Here is a 14,807-nt window from a genome sequence, read left to right on the forward strand (position 1 = left end):
TAAAATATATATATAAGAAATTGATTAAGTGAGCCTCGCCGACTGTAACAATTCCCATTCGTTAAGAAGGAATGAAAACCCTTATATAGGGGAACTGATACATGCATTTTAAACTAAATGAAATGAATGAACTACATAACTAAAATTAACACAATGAAACAAAGAAAACAGTAAACCTAAAAACGAGAAATACAATGAACAAAGAACAAGGACAAAATAATGAATGAATTGAAATAAAATAACAACAATCATGTAAATGCTAACTATCCATAATACACAAGAACAATTTATATGACGGTGGTTTAACTAAAGTTTTCTGAGTTGTTTTTTCTTCAAACCTTGGAAAGGTTACCCAGAAATGCACCTAAGCTGCTGGTTACAGATTTATCCTAGAATTTAGAATCTACTGAGGAGAAGTAACAAAGGAAACAGAGATTGCGAATTAGTGTTAGATTCCCTTGTCTCTGTACTCTTGTATCAGCAAAACTCTGATGGATAAGGCATTTGTCTTCAATTATTGCTGTGGATGAATCTGCCAATTGCTATCATTCAGATTGGATCTGGAATGACTTGCGTACATATGATGTCCTGGTGACTGATTAGATCCAAATCCCCTAAAGCTTCCAGCTTCAGTGTTCAATGAAATTGTAGATCCATTCATCCTGGTCCAAACAGTAGCCACTTGGGTAGGAATGGCAACAAGATTGATGTTACTGACCAAGATTCTTGAATCTGTGCGACTAGATTTCGTATCATGACTGGAATGCAAATTACCTTGATCACAACTTGAAGCTGAAGGACTTTTAATGCTGTTCTCAATGATTCCATTCATGAAAGTGTGTCTCTTGGGTGCCGAGTCATTAGAATGCCTAGTTGAAGCTGCAGAATGCAGATAATAAGTTATCACAATAGTTTGTAGGTGTATCTGGTTCTGGAAGTCCCTCGAGTTGTACTTCGGAATCAATCCGCCTATGATGGGAACCATGCTTGAGAGAATTGTAGTCTTTGGTACAGATGAAGTTTCTGTGGTAAAGACGACAGATTGCTTAATTGAAACCATAGATGAAGCGATTGTTTTGGTTGACATAGAAGATAAAACTGGGCTGGCATTTTTATTTTCAGATTTGCAATCCTTGGAGGTTCTGGAAGGCCGATGTGATGTTGTAGATTTACCCCTTGCAGTATTGTAGTGAGTTGGATGAGGATCAGTGCATGAAGATGTTCATAAGTTGTTTCCTCCTGGGACCCTTGAAGTTGAGGTAGAATGACTTCCCACTGCTTTCTCATAAGAACTGAATATATTACAGTTGAATTTGAAGAAAAGAGAGCAGGATGTAGTTAGTTATATAGCTAGATCATGTACAACCCCAGAAACAACTAAGCCGAAGACTGTGGGAGTGAAATAATGTCCTTTAACTTCACTAGGGTAAGGCACTTCAATGAAGATCTGTGGGTATAAGTCTCCACCGAATAATAGATCAACCGGACCAGACTCTGCAAACCACTGATCAGCCAGAGGGTGGCGCATAATGCGGCTGATGACAGAAGGAAGAAGGTCACGGTTCGGCAATAACAACGTGATGTGGTCGACTAGCAAAGGAGAGAGATTGTACTCTTCTTCGCCAGCGCATGGACATATAGTGCATGAAGTGGAGCCCTTAAAGTGTGACTTCAGAACAGCTGATTCTCCAAGGTTGGTGATACAACAATCAAGCCTGAAAATCTTCACACCAATCTTATGTGCAAACACACTGAATATGAATGTGTGCTGGCTCCCATAATCCAGCATAACATGAGCCAAATGAAAGTCTCCTCTCTGCGCCTTCGTACATTCATGAGAGTACATGAAGTACCATGCTGCTCATTGAAGTGGATGAGGATGGCATAGATCCGAAGCCAATAAAGGTATCAGCAACAGTCGCTTTGTTTGACGTATCATCGGCTTTAGTAGCCTCGTTGTCTCCCTCCTGGTGGTGCATCAAGCTATAATGCTTCTTGTCGCAGGTTCGGCATCGGAATTAGGAGCAACATGTGGCTACCTCATGGCCGTTGTGAAGTTAGTTCCAGCAGGCTTTGGATGTTCAGACGGGTTCTTTATTTTTTTTTTTTAGTAGTAGGCCCTTCTGGAGCGCATCTGTCTGGGTCCCTCCTGCTTACTAGCATTTTAATTTGGTGGTATCCCTCCTTTAGATCCAATGAGATAAAAATCTTCAAATCTCGGGATAGGGTATTTTTCATCGACCATATTCTCATTGAGTTTACGATAATCGATTACTATCTGATACTTTTCACCATTTTTGTCCGAGCCACTCTTCTTGCGTACAGCCCACAATGGACTTTTATAGGGCGAAGTGCTGTCCACAACTATCCCTTGCTTCCATAAACTTTCTATTTCTTCTCCTTCACGTACGTCACCCTATCCTGCTTCAATGTGATTTTATGCACCGTTTTTATGTATACATTTTATTTCACGCTTCTCTCATCACTTCATTTTATTAATTCTATTTTGTAAAATTATTCATTTTATATGTAAAATTATTCTGTTTATACTTTCTTTTTCAATTTTTCTATACTTACTGTGGTTGTTATCTTGTTCTGATTTTAGCCCTGAAGAAGGCTAGAAACTCTAGCCGAAACGTTCGCACATTAAAAATAGGTCAATCCTACTTATTTGTGTTTATCATTCACCGCACCCCCAACCATCTTCTCCTCGTTCATCATCCACGGTCAACTATCTCTCATAATAATTAACTAAACTTAAATACTTTTGTAAAACTAGAAATAAATTTAATTAAGTGTTATTGGTAAAGAAGTGTCTGTTCTGATTGCCTAGAAACCCGCCCTGAAATTAAGAGTCTAAAATGTTATATATAATAAAAAATAAAAATTCTCAAATTTATTTAATATTAAATTTTTTAATTTGACCTTGTCATCTTTAAAACTATACCTTAGATATGAGAATTAGGTTAAAACTATCAATTTTCCTTTAAATAATTTTTGAATATTACAATATACTATAAGTTATTGAATAAGTGTATAAAGGGTAAGATTTTTTTAAAAAATATATAGATGGGTAAACTGACAAAAACATCTTAAGGTGATGATAAAAATACATAGATACAATTTAAAACAATAATGAGAATGAAAAACAAAAAAAACATATGGGTGTCAACAATAGTTTAGAAGTGGAGTTAGTCTAAGGGGGAGGGGGAGTAAAATAGTCTTTAAGTCAGTGCTAAGTTGTTTGATAAGGTTTAAGATGTGCATATAAGTGATGGAGATATTATCTTTGCCAGTTTTGTGGTTGACAAATTTTTCTTCAAGGTTGATATAGAGGGCCTCAGTTATTAAGAGTTTTTGGTAGTTGGGGATGGTAGCGAGAATGGAGGCTCTGTCAAAGTCAAAAGTATGGCCTAAAGTCAGAGCGTGCTCAGAGAGTTTAGAAGCTAGTTGGTTTTGGAAATTTATGAATGATTTATGTAGTGATATTCGGACTTTTGGGTAGTTTTTGGTTTTGCTGATATAAGCTGAGTCACAATTAGGGGTGGAGCAAGGGATATGGTAAACTATATTGGATATAGAAGACTTATGGGATCTTTTAAGTGGCTAAAAAGGTGGGAAAGCTTATTATAGAATTTTAGACCTAAATATAAATTTGGGATGGTATATTGTAGTGATTTTTGTATATTCTCAAAGAAGATAGGGATGTAAGGGAGAGATCTGTATGACAATAACGCAGTGGTAGGTTTAGAAGTATTACTTTACATTAGGAAGGGGTCGGCCACCCGGGGTCTTATTAATATATAAGGTCTTAATAATATAACTTTTTTTAGGTGATGTTTCGCAACTATATTGTTTGCATAGTCTGCAATGAATACTTTCTTCAACTAATTACTATAAAACTACAAGTACATAGTACAATTTATGATTAATAACTGTTACAATTAAAAAAATGCTTAGTAAAAACATTACTTACAATAGTCTATTAGTGTGTTATATATTCATTGTGATCCAACTAACTCCAGGTTTGTTGCAGAACTGAATTGGTTTTGAAATGGAGGTACCTTTGCTATGGTTTTTCCAACACGCAGCCGTTTTTTTCTAGCAGGTAGTCTGTCTGTTATTTCTATTTTGTATTTTGTCTGTTTCTAGTTAGTATTACAAATTATGCCATATGTATTTTATAGGTTAGAGTAACATGAATTTAAATTTTGTATCCGATTTTTAATTGACAGCTCCATTCTTTTATTTTTCTGTGTGTGTGAGGTCTTCTTGATACCTTCTGATTCTCAGGAAGGCAGATCATGAGGGAATGTCCAGAATGCAGAAGAGTTGTGCCCATCCCTCGAAAGACTCTTTTGGAATGTCTCTGCATCTTTGATATTTGGAGGTGGTTCGCTTTTATTTTTTAAGATCAGTTACCACTTTTAAATAAATTATTTTTGTATTTTCTACAATTATTCTCTTAGCTTTTTAACACCTTCTTTCACTCTGGAATTGCACCTGGTCACTAACTTATGTTCTTAATCCTACTACAACAGTTTAAATGCAACAAATGTTACTTTTAACTATTTATATCATTATTATATGATATGGCTAATGTAAATTTATTATTATTATATTGACAATGAAATTGGTTATTATCAGTTGAACTTTATCAAAATAATAAAATATATATCATACTTAATATATTTTGTAAAGCTTGGTAAGATGATAAGACTTACAAGATATTAGTTTTGAGGATGTTTACCTGTATCATTCGAAGAGGAGTGTGTGAAATAAATCCCTGGGCTACCTTATTCAATGTATCAGTAAACATTGATCTGAGTTCTGATGACTTACAGTAAATAATATCTATTTGTGGCCACCAATGTAATCTTGGTTGTGTTATAATCCTATAAAAAAAAGAAAAACTAAACTGAATGAAAACTTAAACTTTATTACAGATAAAAAGATTGATTTCAAATGTTTTAACTACATAAGCAATTTAAATAATATATTTCAATTTACATTCAAATACATAAAGTTTTCACATAAATAAGTAATGTATAAAATAAAGAAAACAGTATAGTTTCTTATATGATGTTTAATTTATCTAATATAAACAAAAAAAAATATATATATAACCCAAGTTAAAATAGTAAAGAAACAAATGAAGTAAAAGAAATGAATTCTAAAGGTGAAACAAATATTAAAATGAAACTTAAAAAAAAAAATTAATGTCATTCTCTGATTATTTCCGAATTATAAAAGTGTCTATATACCAGAGTAATTTTATATTTTAAAGTATTTAATAAATAACGAGAACTACTTTTACTTAATTTCTTAGTAAATGAAATAAAAATCATTAGTAACGGTGATGAATAATACAGTAATATTTCACTTTTTTGAGTATCCAAAAATAAAATTTAGATGATAAGACTAATAATAAGACTGATTTTTCCGTATAATTCTAATAAATAGATTTTTTTTTCTTTAATTTTGGTATAAATTAGTTTATTTATAGGTTAATTAAACAAAGTCTACCATGAACAAATTTTCAATCAATAATACTCTATAAATAAATTATAATGGATAAAAACCAGAAACTGAGATTTTTCAAAAATTGATAATTTTTCATTTACATCAGGTTTTCTGACAGAGTATGAGTATATTTCTAGTAAAAGGAATTAAGCCTTGGCTACAGGGTGAAGGGTCCTAACAGAATGAAGTATAGAAGAAATTATATTTTAATTACAATCACAAAGAAATTACACTGAAGCTGATTTAAGTAACTAGAAGTAGGATAATGATATCCAACATGTCTATGTAAGTTATTCTAAAAATTCTCTATTGGAAATTCACATGGTTTGGTTAAAATTCCCTGTGCACGAGTACGCATTAAAATGACTCCCCAAAAAAGGAAGTGTTCACCAACAAATGGAGTAAATGGGATAACAGCCGCTAGGAACACTTCCTCACTGTACCTCTGAGCAATTAGAGCCCTGGTACCAATGAAAATCAGTTTAGTATGAGCATATAAATTTAGTCCTTCCCAAACCATAAAGAATTGCCTAGAAAGGCAATGAATCATGAGAAGCAAATGAAGTGAATAGCTCTCTTGGTCATCTCTATACTCTGCCAAAATTGTCTGAGTGAAACAGACCGAAGAGAGACTCACTTGAGAATAAAACTGCTCCCCTCTTCTGGTCAGGAAATAATCATCTTTCTTTAAGATGCCTTTCTAGGAGTTAGGGTCTCATTGTAGAGCACCTTGCTCAAATTCCATGGTTCCTCATTTTCTGCTGTATAGTGCCTTTGAAGTCTTCCCTCAAACTCAGGGATTTATCAATATTGAGATTATGTAGATTGGTCGTTAGATTGAGCTGTTACCAACTAAATTACTTGGTTACTAGTAGTAATTTAAATTGTATATAAATGTTATATCCTTTGGCTGTTAATTTTAATTTATATATACTTTATTAATAGTATCAACCTCCAAAACAACTGACTAATAAAATTTATAAAAAATACTTTCATTCTTTTTATATTCTTTATAAGTGTTAACTCTTGACACTGACTGATTGTTTAACAATGCCAATGTTGTCATTTGGTCAGATATAATTGGTAATTTTTTAGAGAAAAAATATATCTATTACAGATTTGATTAAAAATACAAGAAAAATTAATATTTATTTACTATTTGTTGGATTTACACAACCCGATTTTTTGGTACTTTTTTGTTTTATATAAAGTCATCGTCAGGGGTCTCATTTTTTGATTACCCTCGTAGCAGGGTATACCAAAAGAGAACCTGAAAACGCTGCAGCTGCATAGGAATATTCACCGCAACATGCAAGCTTGGACCTGATGCCCCTACCACTAGAACATATTAGAAGACATGCTGGCCAGTCTCTGAGAGAGAAATGAGTTTCATGGTCTTCACCATTTCGCCTCCTATCAGCCTGGGTGAGTGAAGTGACCTAATCCCTTCAGTATATACTGTAAGCGCCCGTAAGCATTTAAAGTTGATACTTTCAGTGACTCATAGTTTATTTATAATTATACGTCTGGCAAAAATATTTTGTAAAAAAAAAAAGAGAAAAAATATTGTGTGTGTATGTGCGGGCACATGCGTGGGTCAGTGTTATTTCTTTATATATTTTGTAAATTATAATGCTTTAGATCATTGATATTTTATCGTTAGTGAACAAAAATAAATATTCAAGACGTCCTTTATAATTTGGTCATAACTTATATATCTGCATCTTGTCACAACCATATTTATTTATTTGTTCTATATTTATATTTAGAGTATCACTCGTGCAGTAAACATCACTTCTGTGTCTCTTTCTCTTTTCAACTAGCATCTAGCGAAAATTCCATCAAAATCTATACAAATCATTAGGTTAATCTTGGTGAAACATTGAGTGTTTCATTTTATGAAACATTGTGGCCCTAGACACTGTAATTATCAGAGTAAAATTACAAGAAAACATTGAATATTGAAGAAATCGGTTGCTAAGTACAAGAGTAGTGAGGATTAATTTAACAGAAGGCTTGATCCGGGCTCTCATAAACAAACAATCTGGTATGTGTTTTTATTAACCTCCTAGTCCTTAAAACTCCATTCATTTTTTTTATTTATTTATTTTTTTTATTTTATTCATTTATTAATCTTCAAGACGGTTATTTGTAAGACCTTCAATAAAGCTATTTTAAGAGACAAAAAATGAAAATTTCATGCATAACTTGTCAGAGTTTATATCACAATAAATGCATAAAACTTGATAGCTCTGAACCGGATATTCATAAAAAATGGATGTGTGCTAAGTGTGAATCAGGGTCTGACATGTTGAAAGGAAATGAGCCTGGTACCATGATTAATCTCTTAAAGGGGCTTATCGAGGGGGTTAGAAAAATGGAGGCTTAGCTCCAGGGTATCAATGAGCTCAAAGATATAAGGACACTCTTCAGAAGCAGTCGGAGCTTTCTTTTGAAAATTTAGAAAGGCTAGAGAAGATTAAAGCCCTCCTGGACCAGCAGAATAATTAAATCGAAGAATTGTCCTTAGAAAACAACAATCTTAAAGCTAAAATATGTGGTCTTGAGGTTAGAATTAATCAGGCGGAACAGAATCACCTAAATAATACTGTAGAGATTAGGGGAATTCCCGAGAAGCAGGGAAAGACTGCAGTAGGAACGGTTCTCAGTATTGGTGCAGGCCTGGGCGTGAAGCTGCTTCCGGACGATCTGGACCACACGGTTAGGCTCAGGTCTAAACAGGAAGGAGTGCCGGGCCCTATTATAGTCAGATTCGTCCTACAAACAATAAGAGATGAGCTGGTGCAGCAAAGAAGAGCCAAAAGGGATTTCTCCTCTTACTACCTAGGTTAGGATGAAAACGATGCGCACCGCGTATATGTGAGCGAAACAATGATGCCCGCTAACAAGCTTAGCCAGGCAGAAGCAGAAAGTGGCGAAAATCAAGTACGTCTGGTTCAGCAAAGGTAGGGTCAGGTGCAGGCAGTCCGATGGCTACCCAGCGGTCACCATAGGCAAGACCAGTGGACTTGGACGTCTTCAGTTAAATTCGGTATCCAAGTCACCACAATATTGTTAAAAAAAAAATTTTTCTATAGAAGATATTATATTTATTAATATCTTATATAAATTATATAAGCTCAATATAATACATATATTAATATAAGCTCAATAGCGATCAAGGTTGTGTGGTCCTCACAGGGTTCGTGGATGACCAGGTGGTTTCAGCGTGCGACAGAGTTGCTGCGGAAAGAGTAATTGATAGCGTACAGAGGACATTCAAAGAAATCGGTTTGGCATTGAATCCTCAAAAGAGTATGGGCATCGTCATAAATAAGGGAGAGCTGGAATCAACGAAGCTCTCCCTCGAGAACGGAGATAGCATCCTAACAATGAAAGAAGGAGATACCATAAAATAAAGGAGGATGCACATTCTCGGGAGAGCTACAGTTCAACGAGGATTCGGTGAAAAAGTTGAATATGAATTTGGATAAGCTTGTCACCTCGTGCTTGCTTAAGCCTGAGCAGAAGGTCAACATTGTCAACCAGTACGTGTTCCCGGGTCTTATATACCCTCTCCAGACTGCTCCCCTCACAAAGCTACGTCCTGAAATCCTGGATGGCATCGACACAATGATTCGCAGAAGTGTTAAAGTCATTATAGGGCTCCCTGGGAACACCTCCACAGCGATGTTGTATGCTCCGAGGAGGTACCAAGGTCTAGGCTTGATCCGCTGCCAATGGGAGGCTCCCCTACAACACTGGTCCATTGCTCAGCGGCTGTCAAATGTACCCAATGCTCTGTTCCAGTCCACTTTTGATTGTTCAGCTGAAATCGCTGAATGTGCCGATAGATTGGGCGTTGATCAGGGGCATCGGAGTGTGAAAGCTCTACGACAGTCGCTACGTGAAAATGCGTTCGAGGAATGGGCTAACTGCAGGTGGTAGGGCATTGGAGTACGCCATCTCAAAGAGACCCTGAGAGCAAATAAGTTTATATACGATAAACAAATACTTACGGGCTCTGAATGGTCAAATGCTTTACTCCTAAAATCATATCATACCGTAATCTGGACCTCCTTTCCTATGAATCCCTTCAACCTGACTGTTAACGCCATATATATGTATATTAATTAAAACATAAATATTTTTTAAATAAGTTTATAGATTTAATTACATTAGAGGTATGTTTTGGTTTAAAAGAAAGGGAATTATACTTGTATACTCACCCTGTTGAGTAGCCATAGTACAGTCGCCCCGTCGACTTGGTATAGTATAGTCGCCCTGTCGAGTAGCCTATGTATAGTCGCCCTGTCGAGTAGCCTATGTATACTCGCCCGGTTGAGTAGCCTGTATACTCGCCCTGTTGAGCAGCCTAAGTACAGTCACCCCGTCACTGTACTCGTCACCAGACCTTGCTGGATGAGATCAACGGAGCGCCGCTTCAACGTGTGGGCCCATTGATGTGGATTGAGATTGTCTCCAACCTTTCGGAGCGGACTTCAAGACCCCCGACCCATCGGAGTCTTTTAATTCGCTGAAAATTTGTAACTAGAAATTTTGTCTTTTGTTTTTTTAAATTGTAATTTTTTTTGTCTTTGGTCTTTTATATAATAGTTGACATAGTTTTTTTTTATCCTTTTTTTGATTCTAAACTCGAAGGACCTTTTATTTTAAAATTCGTACTGTATTTTTGGACAGTTTCTTCATTTTTTAAAAATTTAATTTATGTATTTGGTTGTATTTAATTTGCAAATAAATGTTCTCTAGCCGAGCCAGCATTTATTTTTTTTAGTTAAGCCTTCCGACAAGGAGACAAAGTTGAATTGAGGTGGCTTAACATAGTTTTTGGTCCTTCAGTAGATTAAACATTTAATTGTAAATTTGAACATAATTTTTGGTTCTCCGGGCCTAGGATATAAATAGTTATTTGTAAATTTTAACATAAGTTTGGTCTTTTGGGCCTTGGATTAAACATTTAGTTGTAAATTTGTTCATAATTTTGGTTTTTCAGCCTAGATTATAATTTTTTATCAATTTGTTGTAATTAAATAATTATTAATTGTGAAGTTTGTGTATGATAATTTTATTAATTATTTTATATTGTTTTGTAAGGTAAGTAATGGCGCCAAAAGTTTATAAAAATAAAATTGAACTATCTGAGCTTGAAGATGAATTATTAGATTTAGCTCAAGATATAAAAGATACTAGGGAAGGGATATAGGGTATTCCTGTTCAGATAATCCTGGGAAATTAAATTTATTTAAAGCCTGATTATCATCTAGGTTAGATATTGCTTTTGATAAATTTTAGGGATGTTTTAAAGAGGCAAAATCTCTAGCTAAAATTTTAGAAGATGAATCGATCTCACGATTTGATGCTTTACGATCCAAGACTAGAAATATATATTATGAGGCATTGTCTTTTGGGATTACAGGGGAAACAACCACCAGCCAGTCTGTTACCGAAAATAGTAATAAATTAGACTTTGAATCGGGTATTAAATTGCCAACCATTAATCTACCCTCATTTAATGGCCAAATTTCTAATTGGGTTTCATTTAGACACTTTAATTTCTTTAATTCACAATAATATAAATTTGAGTGAAATCAAAAATTCCATTATCTCAAGTCCGCTTTAATAGGTACAATCGATATCGTCCATTTTAACAACTTCTGATGGTTACGAAAAAGCCTGGGCAGCTCTGGCACAGAAACCCCTTCTAACCTTCAAGTCCCATATCTTCAACCACCTTCTGTCCACCCAATTCCAGAAGAATAACAATTGAATGTTTCAAACAAAGTTTTTATATTTTCTGTACTTAATGTTTCAGAATTTAGTTTATTCTTGTAAATATGTATATTAGCAGAAATTATATCTTTCCATTTATTATTTTTAGTTTAATTACATTTGAATTTTATAATTTTTGTTTTCCATTATTTATTATCATAAGTGTTTGTCATCTTATGTTTTATGATATGACATATGGTTTTACTTTCTTTGTTCTATTTTTATTTTATATATTCTGTTAATTATTGTTGTTCATTTTAATCTTTTCAAATTCATTATTTTATTATGTTTTATGACGTTTTATAATTTCATTCTTATTTTGTATTTCACTCTAAGCCTCTAAAGCCTAATTCTGAAACCTGTATGTTATTCTAAAGGGATCAATCCCAGATTAAATAAAGATTATTATTATATTTATTAATTGATCAGATATTTTAGAACTACATTAATGGTTCTCTGGGACATGCTGTAATAAATAAAATTAGAGTTATTCTGTTTGTTGATTCATACTTGATATTTTTTTTATTTGTAGTTGTGATAATATTTATTTAATAAAATTATTAATTTATACTTCAACGCACGTATTTTAAAGTCACCAATTTATATTAACATTGTTTATATATCTTCATTTGCTACTTAGAAAATCGTTTCTATCAATCAAAATGGATATAGAGGACTATGATGTGGTACGGAGTAAATTGCACCAGGTTGAGGTACCACAAGCTAAAGGCTAAGCTCAGTCCCACTGCTCAAGTGGCCAAGCTAGACATTGATGTACCAATGTATCCGTCCTAGCAGCCTAACATTCAAATTCGGACACTTTCCTTTCCCTTGTCCATGACAAAACGCATTTAGCTCCAGTAAACAAGATGCACTATCTAAAGAGTGACAACAGAGGTGAGTCCGCATCGCTATTGGCAGGATTTTCTTTCGATTTCAGCTGACCTGGGATGCACTGGTACATGAATATGACAACCTGGGCATTCTTGAAGCGAGATGCCTTCATAGGGTTTAAGGCCATAAATACTTTATGTCTGGTGGCAAGCACGTGAAATACTCCTCATATTTTGGCGAGGTAGATGAAGGAATTGACTTGTTTCGTGCATTAGCCCTGTAAGACAAATCAGATGTTATTCTGTCCGTGTTCAATGGAACCCGTTACCAGGCGGTACTTCATGCTTGCCCGTGCATGCAGTGAGTTCCTCACTGTAGATGAGGTGATCGTGTTCGTGAAGCAGGGACTAATGGCACCCAAGCTGTCTCACTAACTTAGCATACAGCCTGCTTCTAACACTCCATGTGATAGGCCTGCCGGTAGAGGGAAAGCCAGAATTTCCTTCCTTGTCAGCAAAGTCGGTTCTAGGGCCTGTGTTTACCCATATCCATCAAGCTTGGTACCTAGATGCCCGTCTCCTAGAAAATCGGGCAGATCAGGATGTCGCTAATCACCCACCAATTCACACCACCCGAAATCCACCTCCTCAGTGAAGAACCTTGTCCCTGTTGTAATGGGCAGCACCTTTTGGAGTGGTGTTTCAAATTTCTTGCCTTGACCCCCTCAGGATCACCACGACTTTGTCAAGTCATCCAATCTATGCCTGAGGTCGGGTCTTCATGTTTTAAAGTGTCCCTCGAGATTCACATGCTCCTATGAGTTTTCTGCTCAAAACACCACAGCTTGCTGCATGTTGAAAATCGACCAGGTTCTCCTGCTAGCGGAAATTCTTCTTAGTGGGGCGATTAGTGGACCCCATGGGCCTAGTATCCGCCATATAAGTGGGTTGAAACATTCTGCACCAGCACGCTTATTACTGGACTACGGGAGTCAGGTCAGGTGGGGAGGTGTTCAGAAATATCAAGGGTTGAATTATATTTAGACTTCCTTCAACCCTCGATGATACCATGAACTTTAAGGTCTGTAGTCTCGTAGTCGAATGGATCGCTTTTGACATTCCCCAACCCCAGGTTCCTTTAAATCACCGATTTATTGAAACACGTTCTGGCCGAACCTTATTTTGGCATTCCCAGTCCAATCGAGTTTGGCCTTTAGGGATGGTCACCTATATTCCTTGCCAACCGTGTTTGGCGAAGTCATGATAGGAACTTACTCTAATAATGCTTCACCCACCGGCATATTCACCACAGCATGCAAGCTTAGACCTGACTTGGCCCTACCACGACCGCATATTAGAAAACATGCTGGAGGAACGTCTAACGTGGACGCGACGACAGTACCAAAGAAATCACCCAGATACGCCATTAAAGTACTTTAATATATGAGACACCCATAAATCTCTTCTTCTCTTGTATTGTGAAACAATTATCGTTTTACTAACCCATTAATACAGTTTGCCCCTCCAGGGACTAATGATTGGTTAAAGAGAAATATAAATGTGTTAGCCAAAAGACATAATATCCCACTTAATTTCAGCACGAATTTTCCACACCAATTTTAAGAATAAATGGAATATGATCCAGGTGCTGTCAAATTAAACTCAAATAGTAATTTTTTTTTGTTTTTCATTGGCGTGACAGGCTGTGGAGGTCCAAGGCCTCGCGGCAATGTACTTAAGAAATACATCGCATGTTTCCTGACGTGGTTTTCATAGGGTGGGTCCATCACTCCCACGCCTATTTTTGTGAGTGCCATCCATAGGCTGATGGGCCTCACAAATGCCCGAGGGGCAATTGTGAGTGAGTATTGCATAATTTTATGCTTGAAAAAATCCCGGGTAGGGCTGGGCTCGATCTCGCAATCTATGGGTTGGCAGACAGGCGTGTAACCACACTGCTACCGTCACCTCCCCAAATACTAATATTATGTACTATTTATATTTGAGCCAACGTTTTGCCCAACATTGCAGGGCTTCATCAGGGCTAAAAAAAGATACAAACATTTAACATGAGTAAAAAAAAAGTAAATGGAAAATTAAAAGGGTATACAAAAGGAAAGAAATGAACGAGACAGCATTCATACCTGTTTTGACGGAAGTCAAAGTCAGAGTGAACCGTTTGTATTGAGAGAAGTGGGGATGGGAGTTAAGTATGTCACATTTGAAAATAATTTTAAAGTAAACAGTGTAGAAAATATTAAAATTAGGTAAACAATAAATGATAATATACATAATAGAGGGGAGGGGGAGAAACATTAAAAATTAAAAAAAAAAATTAAAATTTACATGGATAGAAAAACAAAGAAGAAATAAAGTTAAAATACTGGAAGATTATTGATTGATCGTGTGTATAGATGAATGGAATATGGTCCGGGTGCGGTAAAAAAACCTCAAATAGTAAATGATTATACTATTTTTATTGAGCCAACGTTTCGCCCCACTTTGCAGGGCTAAAAAGATACAAACACTTGACATAGTTACAAAAAAAGAAAAAACATAAGTGGAAAATAACAGGGGTATAAAATGAAAAGTAAAATATAATAAGAAAAATTAAAGGTTGTAAACAGTAAATGAAAAGGGTAATAGTAACAGATAGATAAG

The 14,807-nt window shown here is 35.5% G+C and overlaps 1 protein-coding gene across 5 annotated transcripts in view; it reads right to left on the reverse strand.

Annotated features, from left to right (window-relative positions):
* Nucleotides 1-14,807, reverse strand: part of LOC106685731 (neurofibromin) — a gene marked incomplete at its 5' end in the record, with an annotated part of 167,063 nt that overhangs the window by 75,041 nt on the left and 77,215 nt on the right. For all 5 annotated transcript variants that reach the window (XM_067046112.1, XM_067046110.1, XM_067046111.1 and 2 more), the window contains 1 exon segment: nucleotides 4,751-4,895. In XM_067046112.1, the coding sequence (XP_066902213.1) occupies nucleotides 4,751-4,895 (145 nt within the window).

Source organism: Halyomorpha halys, unplaced genomic scaffold (genome assembly GCF_000696795.3).
Source record: "Halyomorpha halys isolate HHAL.00 unplaced genomic scaffold, Hhal_1.1 Scaffold727.1, whole genome shotgun sequence".
In the NCBI taxonomy this organism is placed as follows: domain Eukaryota; kingdom Metazoa; phylum Arthropoda; class Insecta; order Hemiptera; family Pentatomidae; genus Halyomorpha; species Halyomorpha halys.